The sequence below is a fragment of the Cnephaeus nilssonii genome (assembly GCF_951640355.1).
Source record: "Cnephaeus nilssonii genome assembly, chromosome: 9".
Classification (NCBI taxonomy): Eukaryota; Metazoa; Chordata; class Mammalia; order Chiroptera; family Vespertilionidae; genus Cnephaeus; species Cnephaeus nilssonii.
The window spans coordinates 23275378-23299346 of record NC_137080.1 but is presented as its reverse complement, the minus strand read 5'-3'; the positions used below and the strand labels follow the sequence as shown (position 1 = coordinate 23299346).

The 23969-nt window shown below is 37.7% G+C and overlaps 1 protein-coding gene across 2 annotated transcripts in view; it reads left to right on the top strand.

Moving 5' to 3' along the window:
• Window positions 1–23969, top strand: part of HBS1L (HBS1 like translational GTPase) — a 77021-nt gene that overhangs the window by 37525 nt on the left and 15527 nt on the right. For both annotated transcript variants that reach the window (XM_079780336.1, XM_079780338.1), the window contains 8 exons: window positions 12117–12225; window positions 14299–14561; window positions 14991–15156; window positions 17732–17849; window positions 19893–20039; window positions 21701–21775; window positions 22343–22460; window positions 22885–22953. In XM_079780336.1, the coding sequence (XP_079636462.1) occupies window positions 12117–12225; window positions 14299–14561; window positions 14991–15156; window positions 17732–17849; window positions 19893–20039; window positions 21701–21775; window positions 22343–22460; window positions 22885–22953 (1065 nt within the window). The remainder of the gene's footprint in view (window positions 1–12116; window positions 12226–14298; window positions 14562–14990; window positions 15157–17731; window positions 17850–19892; window positions 20040–21700; window positions 21776–22342; window positions 22461–22884; window positions 22954–23969) is intronic.

The window sequence follows — 23969 nt, the reverse complement described above, 5'->3', positions numbered from 1 at the left end:
CTATAATAATTAGTTTTATACACGATAAGTCATTTTCAGTCTTTTTTTTTTTTCTGTCCCAGGACCTCTGAGAAATCTGACACTTTCTTGTCAGCATCATTATCTGCCAGTGACAATGATTTTCAAAGGGGAAGAGGCAAAGATGTCTTTATTATTTTTTATTGTTTGTCTGTTATTTTGATCCAACATCTGCCAAGCTGATAATCACTGGCTTAGATAATATATTACTTTTTTTCATATATAATGTTATCAAATATTTGAGTGACTAGTATGTACCAGGTACTGGATTGGATATTCTGGAAAATATCAAAAGTTCCCTTCTGGTGCTCATAGGTTGGAGAGGTAAGGCATATTCTTTATATGGATGTTTTATAATATAGACGGAAATAACTTGCTATATGAGAGGATATACAATAAAGGCCTTTTAATCTCAAGTCATAACATTTTGGACTGGAGCTTTCATTTTCAAGAATTTGAGATTATGTGTGACCTAAAATTGATATAATTATGCTAGATGCATGCTTTATAAACTAAGTATCTCATTCCCCACCTAAAATCGACATGAGCAAAAAGTAAAAAGATAGTATCCAGGTGTTATTAGGAACACTAGCTTAGCTTTCTGATTTCCCATCAGAAATTAAATTGTAGTAGCAATTTTTTCTTTATTAAGCAGAGGATGATTTAACTGCTAGGCTCTCTAACTATGTATATCCTTAGGAGATTTTTGAAATGAAAATATTAAACCAAATCAGAATTGGTGATTTTATTTACTATTATCAGAAGTATCTGAAATAATAATTAGCCTCATCAAAATCACAAAATCATGATGTAGACAAAGCATTGACATTTTTTTTTAAATAGGAAATTTATTTTTATTTTATTTTTTTGTTAATCCTCACTGAGGATATTTTTCCATTGATTTTTAGAAAGTGGAAGGAAGGAGGAGAGAGGCAGAGAGAGAAACATTGATGTGAGAGAGACATATCGATTGGTTGCAGAGTCTGGTAAGGGTATGGGGATTGAGCCTGCAACCAAGATACGTGCCCTTGACTGGACTCAAACCTGGGCCACTTCAGTGCACAGGCTGATGCTCTATCCACTGAGCCAAACTGACTAGGGCAAGCATTGACGTTTTATAGAGATACTTGATTAAGCGGTTTTTATATACATTTAGCTTCAAAATAAACCTGGTTCATTCATATTGGGAAAATCCCTTCCATGAAGCTCTGAGGAGGTATAACCAGACACAGTGGGAAGGGGAGGGTGGGTGCCTTGGAAATAGCCTGAAGAGAACAAGAGCAAAATTTCCTGATTAGACATGTGACCTTTAGAAATATACTTAATTTTCATCTCTAAAATAATGGGTTGAACCACATAACCTCTTAAAAAAATAGCCTGCAAAGCTGCATGATTGTATGAATCTCAGTTCATGTAAGGACTTTACAAGGAATGTGAATACTTATGTTTCTGCCTTCCTCTTAGTCAGAGTTCCTTCATTGGCTGCCTTCTCACCCTTCCTTTCCGGAAGGCTATCTCATCCATTCCCAAGTCTTAAGTTGCTTTACATGTTTTAATGATGCTCTCATTTCTTCTTTGTAAACTTGATTATCAAGGTTTCTATCCAATTTCTGTTCGTCTTTGAATCTCAAACCCAATGTATTTTATATTCATATCTAATTTAAAGTCCTCGGGATTTAGATCTCATCTATTTTTTGTGTTTTGTTTTGTTTTTGCCTCCCTAATATTTCATTTATTGTCATTATCTCTTAATAATATGTCTTTCATGCCTGTCCCCTCTTATTCATTTTCTGTGCTCTTGTACTTGCTCAGCTGCAGTCATAGCATCTGTGGTCTGCAGATTTCTCTTATTTTCCTTGTCTTTTTTTTCTTTAAATCTTGTCTATCACATCTAGTTACCTGAAAATAGAGACAATTACTCATCTTTGTGTCTCCAGTGCCAAGAACATGTTACAATTTAACTTGAAAAATGGAAAGACCTGTGATAGTATCTAGGCACTGTGGTTTTTTTTAAAATTGATTTCAGAGAGGAAGGGAGAGGGAGAGTGAGTAGAAACATCAATGATGAGAGAGAATCATTGATCAGCTGCCTTCTGCATGCCCCCTATTGGGGATTGAGCCCGCAACCAGGGCATGTGCCCTTGATGGGAATTGAACCTGGGACCTTTCAGTCCACAGACCGATGCTCTATCCACTGAGCAAAACCACCTAGGGCTTTAGGCACTGTTTAAAAAAAAAATCTTTGGTGGCAATTACCACTTATTTAGGAGAAAGCATTTCCTCTGTGGACCTCTATAATTTCACATTACATAAAAGGACCATCGAAGAGGAGTAATATCCTGACCAACAGACTTCTCTTAGTTCTCCAGAATGTATTCTCCATTTGGTGATGACATAACCATCTCCTCTTCCTTCCTTGCTAGAGAAATCTGGGAACTGTCCTTTCTCTCACCTCCCTTTATATAGTAAGGCACCAAGTTACCTAGTAATTTCTTAGATATCCCTTTCTCCATTGTTCTTCGATCAGTCCATAGCATTTCTTACACGTATTACTATAACAGTTTGCTGACTGCTCTGCCCTCATTCTTGCTGCCACAATCCATTTTCTATTCTATGGTTAGAGTAAGTTTTAAAAGCACAGTATTCCAATGCTTAAATTCCTATTATGGCTCTTACATTTCAAAATCAAGTGCCTAAATGTTGTCCATGGCTTTAAACCTATCTTTATTTCTCACCACTTCATCTCTCACCCTATGTCTCAGCCATCTGACCCACTGGCAGTAGCAAGCATTATGTTGTGTCCCCTGATCTTATTTTCCTTATTTTTTTCCTCCTAGTTCATTAGGAATCTTTTGAAGAAAACCTGGCCTGATTTTTTAGTATGGGCGGGCTAGTCCTTTTTATGTGCATTCTGTGCCTGCATTATAGCAGTTCACATGATAAGAATATGCTTGTGTGGTATCTCTACTAGGTTATACTTGAGGATAATAATCACATCTTATTCTTTGTTTATCCCATTACCTACCACAGTGTCACATTGCTGGCATTCCCTCCTTTCCATCATGACTTAATATGTTTTTGCCAGAGAGTAATTTGTGTATGTAGATTCCCTGGTGTTAAATGAGGAAAAGGAAGTTGGCATTTTGGTGATATCAGAGACCCGAAAATTGTGTTGCTTTCTGTCATGGAGGGAAGCATTGAGTACTTAAAATATACCAGGCATTGCTCTAAGCACTTTACATATATTAACTCATTTAATTCTTTCACTATTAAGTAGGTTCAAGTATTGTTATTTTATGCATGAGGAAACTGGGTACAGAGAGAAGTTAAATGATTCCCTTGAAGTCACATAACTAGTAAGTGGCAGAGCCTGGATTCAACTCAGGCTGTCTGGCTGCAGAATACATATCTTACCTACTTTACCAAACAGAGTAACTGGTGAACTGGCAGTTTTGACATGTAGTGGTTATCAGGTCTCTCCTGTGGGACCATAAAAGTATGCAAACAAATTTACATCTGCTTTATTTAGTGTTTTTGCCTCCTAGGCTTGGTAAATCTTTGTGGAATGAATCTAAGAATGTTTCATCATGCAGTGCTGAAGTTGGCCTCTCTGATTCATGCATTACCAAGAAGCCTGGCTTCATTGTATTAATAATTCTCATGAAAATAACGGTAGGACATTGTTTGATAAGAGTCAGAAAGCAGAGAGACGCCATATCTAACACTAAGGGCCTAAGGGCCTGACTTAAGTAGGTGGGAAAGGAAAAATTTGAGAAATATTTATGAGGGAAAAGTCAATATAATTAGTATTAATTGGATGTAGAGATTTCAAGAGAAAAGGGAATCAGAAATCAGTGACAGGTTTTAAGCTTGGCTGGATGGGAAAAGACTTCAGAATTGGTCTTTTTGTTGACAAGAGGGTAAGTTTGGATGATGTATGCATTTGATATGGTGAGGGTATGTAGGGTTTGTAATATGTATTTAATTCTTTTGCTAATAACTCTTCAGAGCAGTAGCTCCCAACTGGAGGTGATTTTGCCCCACAAAGAGACATCTGGCTATATCCAGAAACATTTTTGGGATGCTGCTAAACATGTTGTAATGCAGAGGACAGCCCCGGACAACATAGAAATATCCTGCCCAAAATGTCAGGTTGAGAAATCCTACCCAAAGAATCCAAGAAGGGCAAGATAGACTTTATCATGATTTTTTTTTTAACCTAGTAAAAATACATGTTCAAAGAGGTCACATTTATAATTCCCTTTTAGTTTTTCACCTTAATTTTTTAGGAATTTACCAGAATGTTGACAGCTATCAGGAAATGATTTAGTTTGTACACATTAACTATGTGGGTTGTGGAAATAGAGAAATCCAAAGGATGCAGTCCCTGCTGTCAAGGAGCCTGGGAGTCTAAACAAGGGGATTGATTACTTAACACAAAATACAAAATTGTTCAATCTGTGTGCTGCAAGAATTTTTAGAACATGCAATACCTGACTAGTCAGGGGCACTGACCTCATTTCCTTTAGATTGTCAAGTAAAAAATGATAACTGCCAACACAATAGCTGTCCAGTGTGAATGAATAAAAAATTATACCTTTTTTTGGTGTGTCACAGAATTTTAGTAATTTATGTGTGCCATGAGATGAAAAAGGTTGAAAATCGTTGCTTTAGAGCATTACTTTCAACCTTACTAGAGCATTCTGAATATAAAGTTGTCATTGAATGATTGATTGGATGAACTTGGAACTCTGTTTCAAAACATGAACTTTCCAGCCCAGCCAGTTGACACAGTTGGTTGGAATTTTGTCTCCTGTACACCAAAAAAAAAAAAAAAAAAAAAAAAGTTGCAGGTTCAATTCCAGGCCTGGGTGCATAAAGGAGGCAGCCTATCAATGTTTCTCTCTCACATCGACGTTTCTCTCTCTCTCTCTCTCTCTCTCTCTCTCTCCCCCTCTCTCTCTCTCTCTCTAAAGCATGTATCTCAATAACATAGTCTCATGTGAGGATTAGAAAATAAAGCATGAAATTTCTAGGGGATGTTTTCAGTATTATGTTGTAATCAGGATCATTGATGGGAAGCGTTTGGGTTATGGTACACTAATTCTAATTGTTATTGCTAAGTAGGTTTTTACTTTATTCTAAGAAAAATCGAGAGAGAACATATTCCTAGAAGTATATAATAATACTTTTTAAAATTTTATCACATTTCTCCCTACCAATGGTGTTCTAGGCTGAACTCTAGCCAACAGTGTCAGCGCTCTTCTCCAACCCCTTGCTTTGGCAACACTAGATGCTAATAAAAAAACTAGAAATAGCCTGACCAGTGTGACTCAGTGGTCATGGCACATGCCCGGGTTGCGGGCTTGATCCCCAGTAGGGGTGTGCAGGAAGCAGGCGATCAATGATTCTATCATTGATGTTTCTATCTCTCCCTCTCCCTTCCTCTCTGAAATCAATAAAAATATATATTTTTTCAAAAGGAGAAATACTTTTGCTATTCTTCCCTCCTTCTCTTGCTCTCCATGCCCCCTCTTCCACTACTTCCTCTTTTCAGTCCTCCTCCTGGTCCTCGTCCTTCCCCCCGCCCCCCATTCCTGTCTTCCCTTTTCTCTGCCACATCTTTCTTTGTTGTGTAGTTTGACCTGGTCTATTGATTGCTCACTTTTTCTGAGGATTTTTTTTTTTATTATTGGTTTGTAGGAGCTCTTTTATTATATTTCCCCACATACTTTATGTCCACTTGTGGTACCCTTAATCAGGGAGAAATTTTAAAATTTTTATATAAGACTCATCAGTCTTACCTGAATTTGTAAATATACTAGAAGCCCGGTGCACGAAATTCGTGCACGGCGGGGGGTTGTCCCTCAGCCCAGCCTGTACCCTCTCCAATCTGGGACTCCTGGAGGGATGTCCTACTGCCCGTTTAGGCCCGATCCCATCAGGATCGGGCCTAAACGGGCAGTCGGACATCCCTCTCACAATCCAGGACTGCTGGCTCCCAACTGCTTGCCCCTAACTGCTTCTGCCTGCCAGCCTAATCACCCCCTAACCACTCCGCTGCCAGCCTGGTTGATGCTTAACTGCTCCCCTGCCAGCCTGTTTGCCCCCAACTTCCCTCCTCTGCCAGCCTGGTCACCCCTAACTGCCCTCTCCTGCAGGGTTGATCACCTCCAACTGCCCTCCCTTGCAGGTCTGGTCCCTCACAACTGCCCTCCCTTGCAGGCCGGGTGCCTCCCAACTGCCCTCTCCTGCTGGCCATCTTGTGTCCACATGGGGGCAGGATCTTTGACCACATGGGGGCAGCTATATTGTGTGTTGCAGTGATGATCAATCTGTATATTACTCTTTTATTAGATAGGATAGAGGCCTGGTGCACGGGTGGGGGCCAGCTGATTTGCCCTGAAGGGTGTCACAGATAAGGATGGGGGTTCCCTTGGGGTGTGGGGCGGCCTGAGTGAGGGGCCTGTGGTGGTTTGCAGGCTGGCCACGCCCCCTGGCAACCCAAGTGGAGGCCCTGGTATCTGGAATTTATTTTCCTTCTACAATTGAAACTTTGTAGCCTAGGGCGGCAGCCATCTCTGTGGCAGTTAATTCACCTTCTACAATTGAAACTTTGTAGCCTTAAGCGGGTGAGCCCGGCCAGGGTGTGCGGAAAGCTTTGCTTCCCCTGTTGCCGCCGGCAACCCTGGCCTGCTCTCTCAAGCTCCATTCCGCCGCCATTTGTTTGAATTTGTTTACCTTCTATAATTGAAACTTTGTAGCTTGAGTGGAGGCTTAGGCCTGCAACGGCTATGGAAAGCTTGGCTTGCTCTGTTACCTGGGAAACCTTGCTCTGTGGCTGTAGCCATCTTGGATTGGGGTTAATTTGCATACTCACCCTGATTGGCTGGTGGGCGTGGCTTGGCTGGTGGGCATGGCTTATGTAGCGGAGTGATGGTTAATTTGCATATTACCATTTTATTAGAGAGGATTTTTATAATAATCTTTAAGTTCATATTTTTTTTTTCCAATTTTTTTATTAAGGTATTATATGTGTACATATCTTACCATTGCCCTCCCCACACCCCCCTCCCATATATGCCCCCACCCCCCAGAGTTTTGCATCCATTGGTTATGCTTATATGCATGCATACAAGTCCTTTGATTGATCTCTTATCTCCCCCACCTCTCCCTAACCTTCCCCTTGTAATTTGACAGTCTGTTTTATTTTTAATCAAGAAATTTATATGATATACCATAGACATGATAAAGCCTTTTCCTCAAATGAATAGCCAGTATTTCAAATACAATATTGGATAACCCATCCTTTTCCACTGATTTGAAACATCTCTTTGCATATACTGAATTTCTAATTATAAATGTATATAACACATTCCTATGTATTCCTATATGTTTTTCCATATACTCGAGTATTATTGCGATATATAACAAATAAAAATATATTCCTATTAATGGGTCCATTTGCACTTTATTCAGATTCATCAAGCTACTCTTGTGCCATTACCATGTTAATTTACTTCAGTTTTATAGGAGGTCTTTTTGTTTGTTTGTTTTTTTGTTAATCCTCACCCGAGGATATTTTTCCATTGATTTTTAGGGAGAGTGGAATAGAGAGAGAAAGACAGAGAAACTTTGATATGAGACAAACACATCGATTGGTTGCCTCCTACATGAGCCCTGACCAGGGCCTGGGCCAGGGAGGAGCCTGCAACCAAGGTACGTCCCCTTGACTGGAATCAACCCAGGACCCTTTGGTCCACAAGCTGATGCTCTATCCATTGAGCCAAACTGGCTAGGGCTATAGGAGGTCTTGATATCTGGCAGTTCCTCTATCTGGTTTTTAATTTAAAATTTTATTGGCCATCCTCTCACATTTACTCTTCCAGATGAACTTCAACATCAACTTGGCTTGTGTTCCCCCAAATAGTTCCATTGATTGGATTTTGCACTTTTGGGTCTTTTTGTGTGTGTGTGTTGTTATGTACTCCTTAAACTTACTTGTATGACACTTAAATAAATTAAAAAACAAAACACAAAACACAACTGGGTTCAAGCTGAGGTATGGCACACTTTTTGTCCTACTGTCAATGACTAGGTACATCTAGCATTTGTTGACCCTGTCATATATAATCATTTTAAAAGGAGAAGTTAATGGGTGCAGCACTATTCAGTCAAACTAAAAATAATTACAGTAAACATGTACTGACCACAAACTTAAATTATTTTTGATTTAAGAGTTTTCTGGCAAGAATATTATATCAACAACGATAATTCCGTAGAATGAAGATATCTCTTATTTTTTTTTAGTTTTTTTTGAAGAATATTTTTTAAATTAGTAGTTGAGTACTTTCACATATATAATATTAGTTATAGCATCTTTGTGAGATAGACGATGTAGGTGGTAATATCCTCATTTTGCAGTGCGATAAACTTGGTCTCTGGAGTCTTTGATGGCTAGGTCAAGGCTCAAGTTCTAGAATTTTCTGGTGACAGAGCCTTAGATTTCTAGCCATACTGGACTAAATAGAGTTGATTACGTTTCCCTTTTCTTTTATCTGTAGAATTTAAATAGAATCCTAGGACTGAAGCCTGGGGGATGTCTTGTTAGTGGGAAAAGTAAAGGAATTATAGTGATGAGACAGAGTAGCATAATTTATGGAAAAATCACATGTAAGTTTTTATGGTTTTACCTAATCTTAATTTGGCCTTCTCCATTTCTAATTATCTTTCCTAATTTAATTTAGAATATTTAATACTACTTCTCCTTTATACTTTTTTACTTACTGGATGAAAATAAATCTGTAAAAGGTCTTTTTTTTTTTTTTTTAAGCCTTTCATTCAAAGCCTCAATTTCATAGTCTTACTATAAAAATTTAATGATCTTTTCCCAGTCTTTTTCAGAATTTTTGCCCCAATAATACTTAAAAATGCCCTTTCTCATATTATTTTTGTCTCTTTATTTTTCAGGGTCAGGTTAAATCTCATTTCATTTAAGTCTTCCATAATTACTTAGGTACATACTTTGAATTCTCTTGCTTATTGTCTCTTTAACTCATCTCCAACTTTTATAAATGTCTCTCAATAGAGTAAACCCTCATTGATAATAGCCACCATTTGATTAATTTCATTTTTTTTAAAAAAATCTGAGTATGTCACAAGTTGTACACCCTTGGCATATCTGAAGTAGGAATAAAAACCTACCCTTGTGGTTGTTACGAAGGAAAAGAGCATGCAGAGCACCTGGCAGGAGAGCACATGAGAGTGCCTATAGCAAGTGCCAGGATCCCTAAATCTTAGGAGGTAGCTGGTATTAAGTGTAAGAAGTAGGTAGAGCAGGTAGAGTAGGTAGAGGAGGTTATTGTCCAAAGAAGAGATCTAAGATAATTTGCAAAAGTGAAAGAGATCCATTCATGGTTTCCAAATTTAAACCACTAGGGGTTAATCATTAAACTATTTATTGGATGCTTGTTGGCAGAGCACTGGGTGATGTTCTGTGGAGTAGGTGAACATATCCATAAAGCAGTTCCTACCTTCAAAGAGTTAGTAGTCGAATGCTGAGTGTGCTTAAAGACCAAAGGGGTGAGTCTGAAGAGGGTAAATTGTGGATGTGCAAGCAGAGGTTTTCATTTAAGTTCAGCAAGAGTTTGAAATAAAAGGTTTAAGACTGACTCTTTAGTGGGTGATATTCAGATCTATAATACTAGACGTTTTTCCTCTAAGAAAAGTCTTGCACTTACATAACCACATATTTGAAATACTACATCTTGTGTTTGATGTCCTATAAATAAGAATCACCAGAATGAAAAATAATATACTGCATCCTGAGAAATATTATAGGATCACATTATGATTTTTCTCTATGCTTAGTGACCTTTTATGTTATTTCATGACACACCTACTTCTTTTTAAAGTCAAAGTTACACTATTTCAATGTACTGAATGTGTAAGTGGGCCAAGAAATAACTTAATGGGAAGTGGGAACATATCGCCTGGATTGAGACATTTTTGTGCTTTATGATTCTTTCCCCCTCTTCTTTTAACTGAGGCCAAAATCCACCGTGCCTTTTTCTTGTCTTAGTCAATTAGGGTGTCCTCCCCCCAACCCTCAAACACAAAACATCAGGATAATGCTTTCAGTTTCCTCTTTCCTAACCTTCACTCACCTTTCACTCCTCTCTACATTTGCTATAATCCAAGGAACTGTGTTTTTTATGGGAAGCAAATACCTCTATAATTCTCAGTGTTTTTCTAGTATTTTTCTACTTCCTTGCCTTACTTCATTGATATCCTTTCAAACTTCAGGGTCTGGAAAAGCAGCTTTGTTCTTTTTGCTGCCTTTTCCAACATTGCTATTCCTTTGTCCTTTTTATTTTATTTTTTAAATCTCTGTTCCATTAAAATTCCTGTCTTTTTGCCTGAACCAACCTTTCATTAGTCCTCATTGCCCTCATCTACTGGCCACTTTTTCTTATGCATTGAAGACTTTGGCAGCAGGTTTACAGTTTCCTTCTTCACCCTAAACTCTTCACAACCATAGCTTGCCTGTGTATCACTGTGGAAAAACCAAGCCTGACACCCTGGGCTTTCAGTTCCTTGACTGCCTCACTTCCAGTGACCTTCACCTCTCATCAGCAATTCACTAATGCCCCCTCCTTCAGAATTGCTAGTTCACACATTTCATTCTGGCCACAACTGCCTGGTTGTGCTCATGTCATGACTTTTTCTCTTACTTTCTCCCAGTGCATCAGTACTCTTATATTTTATTTTTTTTTAAATGTAGTTTAGAGTTTATTATTTACTAGAGGCCGATGCACAAAATTCGTGCAAGGGGCTTGGCACCTAATGCTGTGGTGGCCGCCTCTGCCTCGGCCCGTTCCCCCTCTCCCCCGCCCCCCAAACCTCCTCGGCTTCATCCAGAAGGTCGTCCAGAAGAATGTCCGGTCTAATTTGCATATTATGCTTTTGTTATTATGATAATGTCAACCCTTCCACTTTTGCCAGTACCTTCAATTACCCTCTTTTTCTGCTCTTCTTGCACCTGTTAGGTAGAAACTTAACCCTGAATGAAGCATTTAATAATGTCCTCTCTGTGCATGTTCCTGAGCTGAACATTGCTAGAGAAAGGCAGATTGATTCCATCATAAATTCATTATTACAAGTCTTAAGTGGGCTCTCAATATTATCCAACAGTCCTCCTAATTTTTTAATATTAAAATCATTCTCCTTTGTGCAACGATTGTCGAAAACTTGATTTGCTTCACCAGGCTTTTTACTTTCCTCATTTACCCTCAGTCTCAGCAGGCAACTGGCTGCTTGCTATTTCTTCAGTGTCGCAGTTTCTGTAGTCTTATGTGGACCCAATCCTGATAGGACTCTTGTTGAAAATTATAAAGTTACATTCTAAGCAATTCCATGAATTCTGTGTGTGTGTGTGTGTGTGTGTGTGTGTGTGTGTGTGTGTGTGCATTTAAAGGATCAAATATACATTAAGTCGTACTTCGATGTAGTTCATAATTTATCCTCCTCCATGTTCTTAATTCACTTTTTCTACAATGACCTTTCCCCCCACATTTATAGATAGCAGATGTCTTACTAAGTTTATTATTGTGTGCAAGTAAAATAAATGCAGTGTTTAGCACAATTCAGCAGACTCTCAGCTTTCTCATCAGTTTATAGGTATCACAGGATTAAAAATAGTTTAGCCATCTGCTAACTGACCAAACAGTTTTAGTATTGTGAAAGGGTGTGGTGGGAGAGGGAGATAGAGGGTCTATGTGTATTGTCTGAACAAGGTGCAGTGCAGAAACCACCTCTTGACCTCTTAATACTGAAACTTAAGAGTCAATTCAAAATTAGGAAGAGATTTGGTGGAGGTTAAGCCCAACAAAGGCCTGATATAGGGGATTTTCCAGAATAGGGTATCAGAAGAATTTTTTTCAGCTTTTTAATATTTTACTAAAATGTTTTAGAGAAAAGAATATGTGTTTATAAAGACATGAATTCTATGAAATGTAATTTTCATTATATATTTAATATATATGTTTCTAGAAATGAACTTTAATTAATTAAACTTCTGTATTTTACTCTTTAATTAGGAAAATCAGCAGATTCCCAGTCATCTAGAAGTGAATGTGATATTGTGCCAAAAGTTGCTAAAATGACTGTATCTGGAAAGAAGCCAACCATGGGATTTGAAGTGCCTGGGTAAGATTTATAACCCTCCCCCCTCCTTTTTTGAAATTAGTTTGCGTCCTGTTAGACTTTCAGAAAATATATCATTAACATTGAGCTACCCACAGTCTTCAATATGTCATAGTACAAAAGAAGAGGATAAGAAATTAGACTTAATTCTAGACTTACCCATGTATGTAACATAATCTCATTATCAATTTCCTTATTTAAATTCAATTATTTATAGCTACTTTAAAAACATGATTTTGTGAAATCTAACACTGTTGAGATAGGGACTCCTTGTGACACTAGATGGCGTAGGTAAGTAGCATTTAGGAATTACTTGTAAGGGATAGGCAAAAGTAGGTTTACAGTTGCAATACAAATAAATAATGCAATAATCCTATATAATAAAAGTCTAATATGCTAAGTGTCCGGTCGTCCATTCAACCAATCAAAGTGTAATATGCTAATGATATGCTAAGGCCACTCAACCACTTGCTATGACCTGCACTGACCACAGAGGGCAGACAGTTGATCAGCCGATCAGTTGCTATGACATGCACTGACCACCAGGGGGCACACGCTCCGACTGATAGGTTAGCTTGCTGCTGGGGTCCGGCCAATTGGGACTGAGTGAGATGGGCCAGACACTCCCTGGAGCCCTCCCGAAGTCCCTCCCCAGCTGGCCAACCTCTCATGTCCCTCCCCGGCCCTGATGATGCACTGGTGGGGTCCCTTGGCTTGGCCTGTGCTCTCTCGCAATCCAGGACCCCTCAGGGGATCGTTGGAGAGTTGGTTTCGGCCTGATCCTGCAGGCCAGGCTGAGGAACCCTAATGGTGCATTAATTCGTGCACCAGGCCTCTAGTTAATAAATAAGAATAATATAAGAATAAACTCTATTTCACATACTCATAACTGGTTTTAGAGCTAGCTCTGGGCATTCAGATAAATGTTTGCAAATTATAGTCTAAATTTGATCTCACTTAATTTAGCCTGTTGGAATGTTTTAAAGGATGGGAGCATTTTTCACATTAGTAAAATTTTTCTCTGTAGTTCAAGATGAAACTAGTTTAAGCATTATTTAAAAAACGAACACCAAAATTGGCTATTGGAGATTTTGCAAAACAAAATAAAATGGGAATGGATATGAGGTTTTTAACAAAGTTGTAGATAATAACAATCTGTCTCTTTCCTGTGGATTAAGTGTGGAGCATATAAAAATGCCCTGAGAGGGAAACGTGACTTGCAGTTTAACCTATTCTTTGTCCTAATTCTATTTATCTATGGTCAATGATGGAAATGTAAGGCATATCACAGTCTGGCGGGTTAAGTCACATTCTTTATAGCTATCCACAGGATAGCACTGCTATAGTTTCTATGGAGAATAGTCAAAGAGGCATCTTCATTGTCAAGGAGAGAATAAGTTAAGCTAGGTGGCCTTGTTTCTACTTTATGTGTCTGAGCCCCTTGCTAGATTCTAAGCTTCTGAGAGTAATAGGTAACTTTCTCATTTCTATATCTTCTTTTCAACATCAGTGCCTAGTATGTGTTATAGTTTTTAGTAAATCAATCAAGTATTTTTTGAATTAATGAATTGAGACTCCTTTGCCAAAAGTATTAATGTAGACATTTAGAGATAGCTCCCTTAAAGATAGTTTGAGCAAAAGAGATTCTAAGTCCTCTCTCTTGTTAGAATAAGTTAGGGATAAAACTAATTTTTCTTTACTACTAATTTATCTCCAGGAACACATTTTGTGTCAATCTTTTAAAAATGCCCCCTTTATGCCATCTGTTTTGATAGGATTATATGGCTAAGACTATGGGCTTAATTAGACTTTGAATTTCAGTTATTTTACAGGATATTTTCTTCTTATCATCGTTTTGGTAGACTGTTTTTCTTCTGAGATCTTCCAAGTCTGTATTTGTGTGGTTTGGGTCTAGCTACTTATCATTTCTACCTTAACAGACTCTAACCACTTAGCAGAGGTCATTTTTGGATTGCAAGTGTAAGGAAGATGAAGAGAGGACTTCTCTGCCCTTCTGACATTATAGGACATCTGTTGAGTTGGTTTTAACACTTTTCCTATCTCTGCTTTCTTTAGAGTAACAGCTGAAGAAAATGGTCATGGTTTCCACACACCTCAAAAAGGACACCCTAGTGACGATACCAGCATCGCTTCTTCTGATGTTCTCGATTCCGTTTCTAAATCAGCTGTTCCACCCCACACCATTCAAGCATCAGAGGAGCAGAGTTCAACACAAACACCAGTGAGAAAGTCTGGCAAGCTGAGGCAGCAGATAGATGTCAAAGCAGAGCTGGAGAAGCGGCAAGGAGGGAAGCAACTCCTCAACTTAGTGGTCATTGGTAATGTCCTTTGCCCCGCTGGACTGTCAGTCAACTCTGCTTCAGCCTCACAGCTTCCTAGTTACAGCATGGGAACTCGTTCCACTCTGCGTCTCTCTATGGGTGTAATGGACATGAAGCAAGGGGGCATTGCATCATAATGCTTTCTAGTCTCCCAGGGTGAAATAATGCCAACTTACCAAGGTCGTTAGAAAATGGCATGTCTTGCTGACAATTTTAATTTACAAAAATCAGGAAAATTCCCCTCCTCTCTGAAAAGACATGCTCTTTTCCCTCCATTTAATTGTTTTAAATATCATTTAATAAAAATTGGTATTTATTACTCTAAACACTGCTGTGAACAATTGAGTTCCATGTTCATGCAATGCCTCAATGTGAACAACATCTGGAAAATGTACCTAGTATTAATCCTGAATCAATTTTCCTTAGGTCATGTTGATGCTGGGAAAAGTACTCTGATGGGCCATATGCTTTATCTTCTGGGTAATGTAAACAAAAGAACTATGCATAAGTATGAACAAGAGTCTAAAAAGGCTGGCAAAGCTTCGTTTGCATATGCATGGGTCTTGGATGAGACTGGAGAAGAAAGGGAAAGGTAGTCACTATATTTTTAATTAAGTATGTAAAATGTGTTGAATATGTGTGAAACACCATGAAATATTTTAGACTATTTTTAGAAAAAAGATTTCTATTATTTGGGAAATATTTTTTACTGTAGTTTTCATTACTACATACATAATGCATCTACATGTTTTTTACTCTTCCAATTTCTATGAGAATAGTTTAAAAGAATGTTTGTTAAAACTTTTTAAAAAGCAGTAAAAATGCTTAGCTAATTATTCAGTGAGTGACGTTTCTGTTGTTACTTCCCTAAGTATATGTCAAATTGCCTTGATTTTGAATTAAAATTATGAGTAAGACTTTTAATTTTATGTCAGATTATAAAGGAAAGGTAACTTTTTGTAGTAAAATGTCTAGCAAATGCAAATGACCGGACTTAATTTACTTTTATATTTTTTGTACTATGTTTCATGAGACAAAAGTCAGCAAGTGACTAAGCCTATCTCCTACCATATAGTTTTAATCAAGTCAGTTACTTCTTCTGTATCTGATACTATGTTCAGTGCTAATATTGGAGAGATTCTAGCAGGAGAATGCAGCTAGAAATACTCATAATATTTCTTTTGAAGCCTTTCTAGAATGGTGATATACATCAAGTTAGAATTGTAGGGATGGGGGAGGCAGTGGCACCTTTGTGAAGAAAGAAAGAGAACCTTAATAATGAAGTGAAATGGCAGATGTGTCAGCTGTCTCAAAATAATTACTCTAAAGACCTGAAGTCCTCTGAAAGTCCTGATTCAACAGTGGTTATTCTCTGTGCCTGTGTCTTCATTCTGAATGTGAATAGAGAATATATTTGGATTTTCATGCTTTTTAAAAATGTGTATTTTTTCTTGGAGTCTTGGATAGTCTACATTATAATATATAAGGTAATTCTCAATAAAGGGGATATTAATATTTCTTAGCTCTTTTGATAAATAGGAGTTTATGTTACAGTGTTTTTTTCTCTTATAGGTGTCCCCTTTATTCTACATATAGTATCACATGCTTGTTTTCCAACCTAGTAAGAAAAGTTAGTGGGACAGCTACAAATTTTTAAAAAACTTATATTGGAAAACAGTGAAATTTATGTATGATATCAGAAGACTAAACAAATTTTTATCTACCAGTTTACTGTGAAGATTATTAAAGTATATGGTTTTTTTTGCTTTGTGTCATCTATTAAGTACATAAACAGATTGAGGACACTATAAGTTAGAATGACTTGTGTGAATTTTCTTAAGTGAGTTGAGCTGGGAAGTGACATAATAATCTCATTCCTAGAGTAGTCAATACTTTTAGTGGTTTTTAAAAGAATACGTCTGCTGGTTATCTGTCATATTTCTGCTGCTGCTAGTTCTTTATTATTCAGCATGATGCAATTTTTAGAATATTCCTTCATTCTGTAGCTAGGAGAAGCTTCCAGATATAGAATGGGAGTTTTAACTCGCCAGTTTATGTTCCTTAATAACATTTAAATAATATGATGTGTTGTTTATCCCAGCATGTTAAATATTTGTAAATCCTCCATTCTAATTGTGTGTTGAACAGAAATTAGTAAAATGAATGACATCTTTAGGCTTACAAATCTAGACCAGAGCTGAGTGAAGAGTATATAGTGGTCAAAGAAGTCTAGGGAGGATCTTGGAATTAGTCTCGGTTCATCACTAATCTAAAAGCAATTATTTCGGGATTATTAAAGAGAATGAAGCATAATTTCAGAAGTTCAAATGGCCCATGGGTTCAGATTAAACTAGAATGACTTGAGTAAGGAGACCACAGTTACCTTACTGTTAGGGTGAACATGTAATATATCATTATAGTTGTTGGGATACTAGATAGTAAAAGGGAGTGCTTATTCATCACTCTGGATTATCCTGGGCAGAACAGATGGGTAATTACCTAGTTCATTGCCCACCTGATTTCTCTTCTAAATTCCTAAAGTCTAGAATGACTTAGTTCCTTTGCAGACCCTCCCTGGGCTTTCTTATAACCTGAATCTGCATTTGTGTGGCTATCAAGAGGCACTGTATTTGGTCTTTAAGAAGGATGAAATGGGATGTGAAACAAACTACTCTTCATCTTTCTCAATTTTTAAAAAATGGGGCCTCTCCTTTGATATCTCCTGTTTTCTAATGTGTAACATACTGACTGGTCTTACAGATGAAAGTTTCCTAAGTTTGTTTCTATAATTAGTGAAGCATACACATAAGAAGGAGAGGAAAACTACCCCCTGATAGTCGTCATTCTTCATTTTACTGTTCTCTTTTTTGGAGATTTCTCCACATATCCTCCTTTGTTTCCAATCTACATTGCTTACCAAAAGAAAGAAAAAAAAAAATCTTTGCTGCATCCAGACTTTATTTTAAAGTTCTATGGGTGTAATTCTGTCACAGCAGAAATTCTAGCCCAAATTGGTAGCTTAATTTCTCAAATTAATAAGCTATATAATAAAATCCCATTATTACTTAAGAATTTAGACTGTAATTTAACTTATATTATGAAATAATTTAATCCATTACACTGATTATTTATATAGTGCATTCTAACCATTTTATGTTTTCTTTAAGGGGAGTAACAATGGATGTTGGTATGACAAAGTTTGAGACCACAACCAAAGTTATAACATTAATGGATGCTCCAGGCCATAAGGATTTCATTCCAAATATGATTACGGGAGCGGCCCAGGTACCAGATATTTCCTTAATGATAGTGCACTACATGTATATAAAATTTCCTGATGCTGAGGTTATAATTCTAGGTTATAACGTTTAAAATTTTAAATTTTAAAAAGTTAGAAAAAATAGAGAAATATTTTTCATGATCTCTTTATCAGTACTTTATAAAACTTTTTCTAATTCATTACAAAGAAACAAACTTGTAAAAGCTATGAATTTCTTTATAGTAAAAACTAGAGGCCCGATGCACGAAGATTCGTGCAAGAATGGGCCTTCCTTCCCCTGGCTGCCAGCACCATCTTCGCTCTGGCCAGAGCCACCTTTCTGCTCCGGCCCAGAGCCACCTTTCCACCTTCCCACGCTGCCCAGAGGCCCAGAGCGGCTGGGGTGGTGCAGAATGGTGACGACGTAAGCGTCCCGCCCCGCCCTCGGCTGCTCGGCGCCTGCGTATGCAAATTAACCTGCCATCTTTGTTGGGTTAATTTGCATACTCCTGATTGGCTGGTGGGTGTCACAAAGGTATGTTCGTCGCGAAGGTACGGTCAATTAGCATGTTACTCTTTTATTAGGTAGAGGATAATGGTAAAAATGCTTGATGAGATATACATTTCATTTATTAAGTTGGAGTGATGATTTCAACATCTGCCTTTTTGCAAGTCGTATATATTCAAGTCCTATATATCCAGAGTGAATTTATGCAGAAATAATGAAGCTTGGGAGTTTTCCCCCTATGGTTTCTTTACATTTTTTTTTTTTAAATATATTTTATTGATTTTTTTACAGAGAGGAAGGGAGATGGATAGAGAGTTAGAAACATCGATGAGAGAGAAACATCGATCAGCTGCCTCCTGCACACTCCCTACTGGGTATGTGCTTGCAACCAAGGTATATGCCCTTGACCGGAATCGAACCTGGGACCCTTGAGTCCGCAGGCCGATGCTCTATCCACTGAGCCAAACTGTTAGGGCTCTTTACATTCTTTATAGGATTAAAAAATAGTTTGTAAACTTACATATAACACTGCACATATAGGACATTAATTTCTTTTATAACAGGTGATTATTGGAAAATATGGAGAGTTCAAAAATTTGCCCGTGTCACCTGACAAAAGTGTGACTTCTGTTTTAATTTTGTTTCTGTTTTTCCTCCTTTACCCTGATATTCTAATCTATACTAATAAAAGGGCAATATGCTAATTAGACCAGATATATTCTGGACATCCTTCTGGACAAAGCTGAAGTGGCTGCCTGCAGCTGTGAAAGGTCAAGGGCAGCCACCACGGCTGCAAAAGGCCTGCGAAAGGCCGAGGGCAGCTGCGGCGTAGGAGAGGCAGCGACGTGGCGGGCCTGGTCCGGTCCCACCCGTGCTGTGGCCCCTCCTTCAGCAGATGCAGCGCTGGGAAAGGTGGCGGCGCCATGGTTCCAGAGCCTCCGCAGAGACTGGACGGTGTGCAGCTGCGGTGCCTCAACCTCTCACAGCCCCTCCCCCAGCTAGCCTGGCCCCAGATTACCCGCCCCACCAGTGGGCAGGGGGCAGGGCCAGTGCTAAGAAGAAAGGGCTGAGGGCCAGCAGCCTCGGTGGCTGGCAGCAGCAGCGGGGTGATGGGGGCAGTGCCTTCCCCCTGATCGCCCGGTAGCCTCCCTCAGAGGGAGGCCAGACTGTGGCTTAGGTCCGCTCCCATGGGGAGCGGGCCTAAGCCATCAGTAGGACATCCCCTAGGGCTCCCAGACTGTGAGAGGGGGCAGGCTGGGTTGAGGGACCCTCCCCCCCCCCCCCCCTCCGCACGAATTTTTGTGCACCGAGCCTCTAGTAATATAATCAAATATGAGAATTCTTTTTTCTTTATCATTTTTCCCCTGCTGCATGCTGGTACTCTTTTAATTGAAAAATTGTAAATCATCTGTGTAATTCTTTTGTTGTATTTGCTTTGTTGTTTGGTGTCAGGTTAGAATCTGCCTTTCAGATCTGACCAATACACAATTAGCTGAAAAATCTTCCCTTTGAATTAAAATTGTGACATTATTTCTAGTTTTGATTGTTTTTTCTTCCCTAGGCAGATGTAGCTGTCTTAGTTGTAGATGCCAGCAGGGGAGAGTTTGAAGCTGGATTTGAGACTGGGGGACAAACGCGAGAACATGGCCTCTTGGTTCGTTCTCTTGGAGTAACACAGCTTGCAGTTGCAGTCAATAAAATGGATCAGGTATGTAAAGGATTTATGAGGGTTTTAGATACTAATTAAGATGTTATTCTGCCATATTGAGGACCTTAGATGTGACTAGTGTATTTTAAAAGTCCAGTTGCCGTATCTGAAAAAAGAAATTAATGATTCTGATATTAAATAAATGGTTAATTAGTAATTTTAAGCAAAAAGATGTCTTCTTATTTTCAAAATTAAAATACCTTAAATTTGTTTTCAGTTGTAAAATAATACACATTTATTTTAGTATAAATAATATTTTTTATTATCTGCCTTTTCAAAAAGTTGACAATAGTTTTGTGCATGTTTCCAAGTAATAATAAGTTTTATATAAAGAGATTGTTTTTATAACTTTATTCTAGTTTATTTTAAAGATACAATTTATTCAAACAGTCCCACACTTATGAATATTTCTAGTTTTGTGTGTATTCGTGTGTGTTTAGAAATAGTTTATTCTGTGGAAATTTCTGGCTTAAGAGCATATAAATTTTAAGACTCACTGGACATGATTAAAACACCTTTGAGAGAAGTTCTAGTTGCTTTCTCTTGATACTTATGGCAGTTATTTACCCACATTTTATCAACATTGCTGATTTTAAAGGATTGTTTTCCAATTTGATAAATAAAACATGATATTTCTTTTCCTAACTTGCTTTTTTAGTATTTACAATGATATGTAAATATACTTTGTATATTTATTGACCATTTATATTTTTTCTTTTGGAATTATAAATTTGCTCATTTTTGAATTTTTTTCTTATCAATTTATAAGCATTACTTATTAAAGATATTAATCTTTTATCTTTGTCTTAGATATTTTTACCAATTTATTATTTTACTTCTCATTTTATTTGTGGTATGCTTTTGACATATATTCAAATTTATAAATATTTCCTTTTAAGTATTTTCTTACTCTGGAATCAGATACATATTCACCTACATTTTTTTACATAGTTCTTCTGTGATATCATTATCACATATACCTTTTATCTTTTTCCAGTATTTTAGTATGAAAAATTTCAAATGTAAACAAAAGTTGAAAGAATTTTAAAGTAAACACCTATATTATACCCACTACTAAAGATTCTACTACTTGCTTGATCACATTTTTGTCTTATCTTCCCCTGTACCTATCTTAATGCATTTCATTTTGATATGAATTTCCAAGTAAGTTACAGACATTGCTACCCTTACCTCTAAATAATACAGTATGCATAATGCTATCTAGAGTTCATATTACATATACATTTTTAGTCTATTTGGCTTTGTATTATATTTCATCAGTTGGTCCAAGCACAATTTAATAAATTATCCATTTTGCTCCCCAGATTTGAAATCACTTTTAACATATACAAAAATGTCTGTGTGTATTAGAGTTTGTTTCTAGGATTTCTGTTGTAGAAGTTACTTTTAGATCATATTAATAGTTAGATCCTATATTCTGAATTTTAATTTTAACCAGTTAACTGCCATGATATTTTGAATTCAGTTAAAAAAGGTCCGCCACTTACATCTATAGATTTACTGGCTAAAGGATTTTGTATTTAATAGATTTTATGTTTATCTTATAGTCTTGATTATTTACATTTTATTGTATAAATTTAAATTTTATATATAGCCTGTGTCTAAATCATAGTCTTAAACCTAAATTGGATCTTTATCAGGTTAATTGGCAACAAGAAAGATTTCAAGAGATTACTGGAAAACTTGGGCACTTTCTTAAGCAAGCAGGTTTTAAGGTAAGGTAATTTTAAATTTATTTATGTAGTTACTTTCCTTAAGTCTCATTTTATTATTATGAGAGAAAAAACAAATATGTTGGTGTTCTTGTTAAATGTCATGAATTCTTTTTGTTTTTATTTTCCCCAGTTTCATGTATATATTATACCTTAGTTCTTTGGATTATTTCACGTTAAATTGCATATATTTTGTAAATTGGCTTGGACTTAATACAAATAAAATACTTTTTTCCCACCTATTCAATTAGGTGTATGGTTTAGGGCAATCACAGAGAAAAGTGGAAAGCAGTAGAGAGGAATTTTTCCAGCTAAAATGTGAAATATGCCTATGTTACTAGGTAAAATGCTTGGCATGTTTTGAAACATATTTGTAAATTTCCCACAAAATCAAAAAAGTTGAAAATGTTGGATGAGATCAGGATTGTAGTACTATGATTTCTATTACTTTTTTAAAAAGTACATTGTTGTTGCTTTTGCCAACTTGGTGCAATTATGGTAATGGTGAACCTTTTAACTTTTTAGAAACAATGTTGTATTAAGTTTCATATATCCAATCTTTTTTAATAGGAAAGCGATGTTGCTTTTATCCCTACAAGTGGTCTCAGTGGTGAAAATCTAATCACTAGATCCCAGTCGAATGAACTTACAAAATGGTATAAAGGACTATGTTTACTAGAACAAATTGGTAAGAATATTGCCTTACTAATTTGATGCATTATACATTTGCTATTAATTATTGTTTAGAGTTCTTTATGGTAGACAGTGTTGTGTGTGCAAAAGCATAGGATTTGTATTTAGAGGAGCTACGTTACCAGATTTGAAGTAACATGCAATATTTAAACTAATATCACTTTTCCTTATTGAATTAATGAGGCTAATACCTACCCTACCCACCTCACAGACTGTTGTTGACATTAAATGATTTAATATGTGTGAAAACATTTTATAAACTACAAAGTATTATATGAATGACAGTCAATTTGCTATTAATTTTTATATTTATAAAAAAATAATTATTTTCTAAGAGAGATGGGGCTTTATTGGGCTCTTTGGACGTGAGTCAAAAATTACTTTTAAATTAAACCTAGCTTTTTTGCCATTTTTTTCAGATTCCTTCAAGCCTCCTCAACGATCTATTGATAAGCCTTTTAGATTATGTGTATCTGATGTTTTCAAAGGTAAGTGCTACCTCTGCAGTACTGCTACCTCTGCAGTACTGTTGCAGTATGACCCCTGCCTTTCTGTTATCTCCTGACCTCTTTTCTTGGACAAAATTATTATATTGTCTTTCAGATTCTCTCTTCTTTATGCCAATGTGAGGATCACTGCCAAATTTAAAGGGCACAGTACTAGTTTCTTAACTCCCCTGCCCAGAAAAATCTTCAGTTTACTCACTATTTCCCCGACTCATTTATTTTTCAGGTATGAAAATACTTTATCCTTTATCTTTCTAGCCTCATAGTTTTTTCTCATAGTAGATCCCCTTAGTTTCTATATTCTTCTACCAAACTGGATTGTTCACTTTTTCTTAACCACATTGGCGGGTCCCTGTTGCCACAATGCCTACCCATGGTTTGTTCTTCTCTCTATTCATTTCCTATCTATCTGTAGGAGTCTGGATGCAATCAGGAGATACCTACTACACATAGGTAAAATGAGAAGTTCAATATAAAGGATTGTTAATGTGATAAAAGAGTGATATAAGATACTAGGGGCCAGGTGCACAAAATTTGTGCATGGGAGGTCCCTCAGCCCGACCTGCACCCTCTCCAATCTGGGAGCCCTCAAGGGAAGTCCTGCTGATGGCTTAGGCCTGTTCCCCGTGGTTCTCTGCTCTCTGCTTGATGTCACCGCAGGCCCTGGTATCTGCTCTCTGTGGGGCCTGCTTGCCCTTCACCGCCAGAGCCAGGGGCAAGCAGGGCCCTGCTGTCTGCTCTCTGGCTCACTACCGCAGGGGCAAGCAGGGCCCTGCTGTCTGCTCGCTCACTGCAGGGGACTGCTTGCCCCTTGCTGCCACGGCTAGGGGCAAGCAGGGCCCAACTGTCTGCTCCCCTGCAGTCTGCTGTTGGCTTGCTGCGGGGGATGTTCCTGCCCTGCCCCTGGCCGCTTGTGCGTGCGTTGGCTCAGAGTGCCTGGGTTCCGGGGACGTTCCTGCCCCGCCCCCGGCTGCTCGGCGTCTGCGAGCATAGGCCCG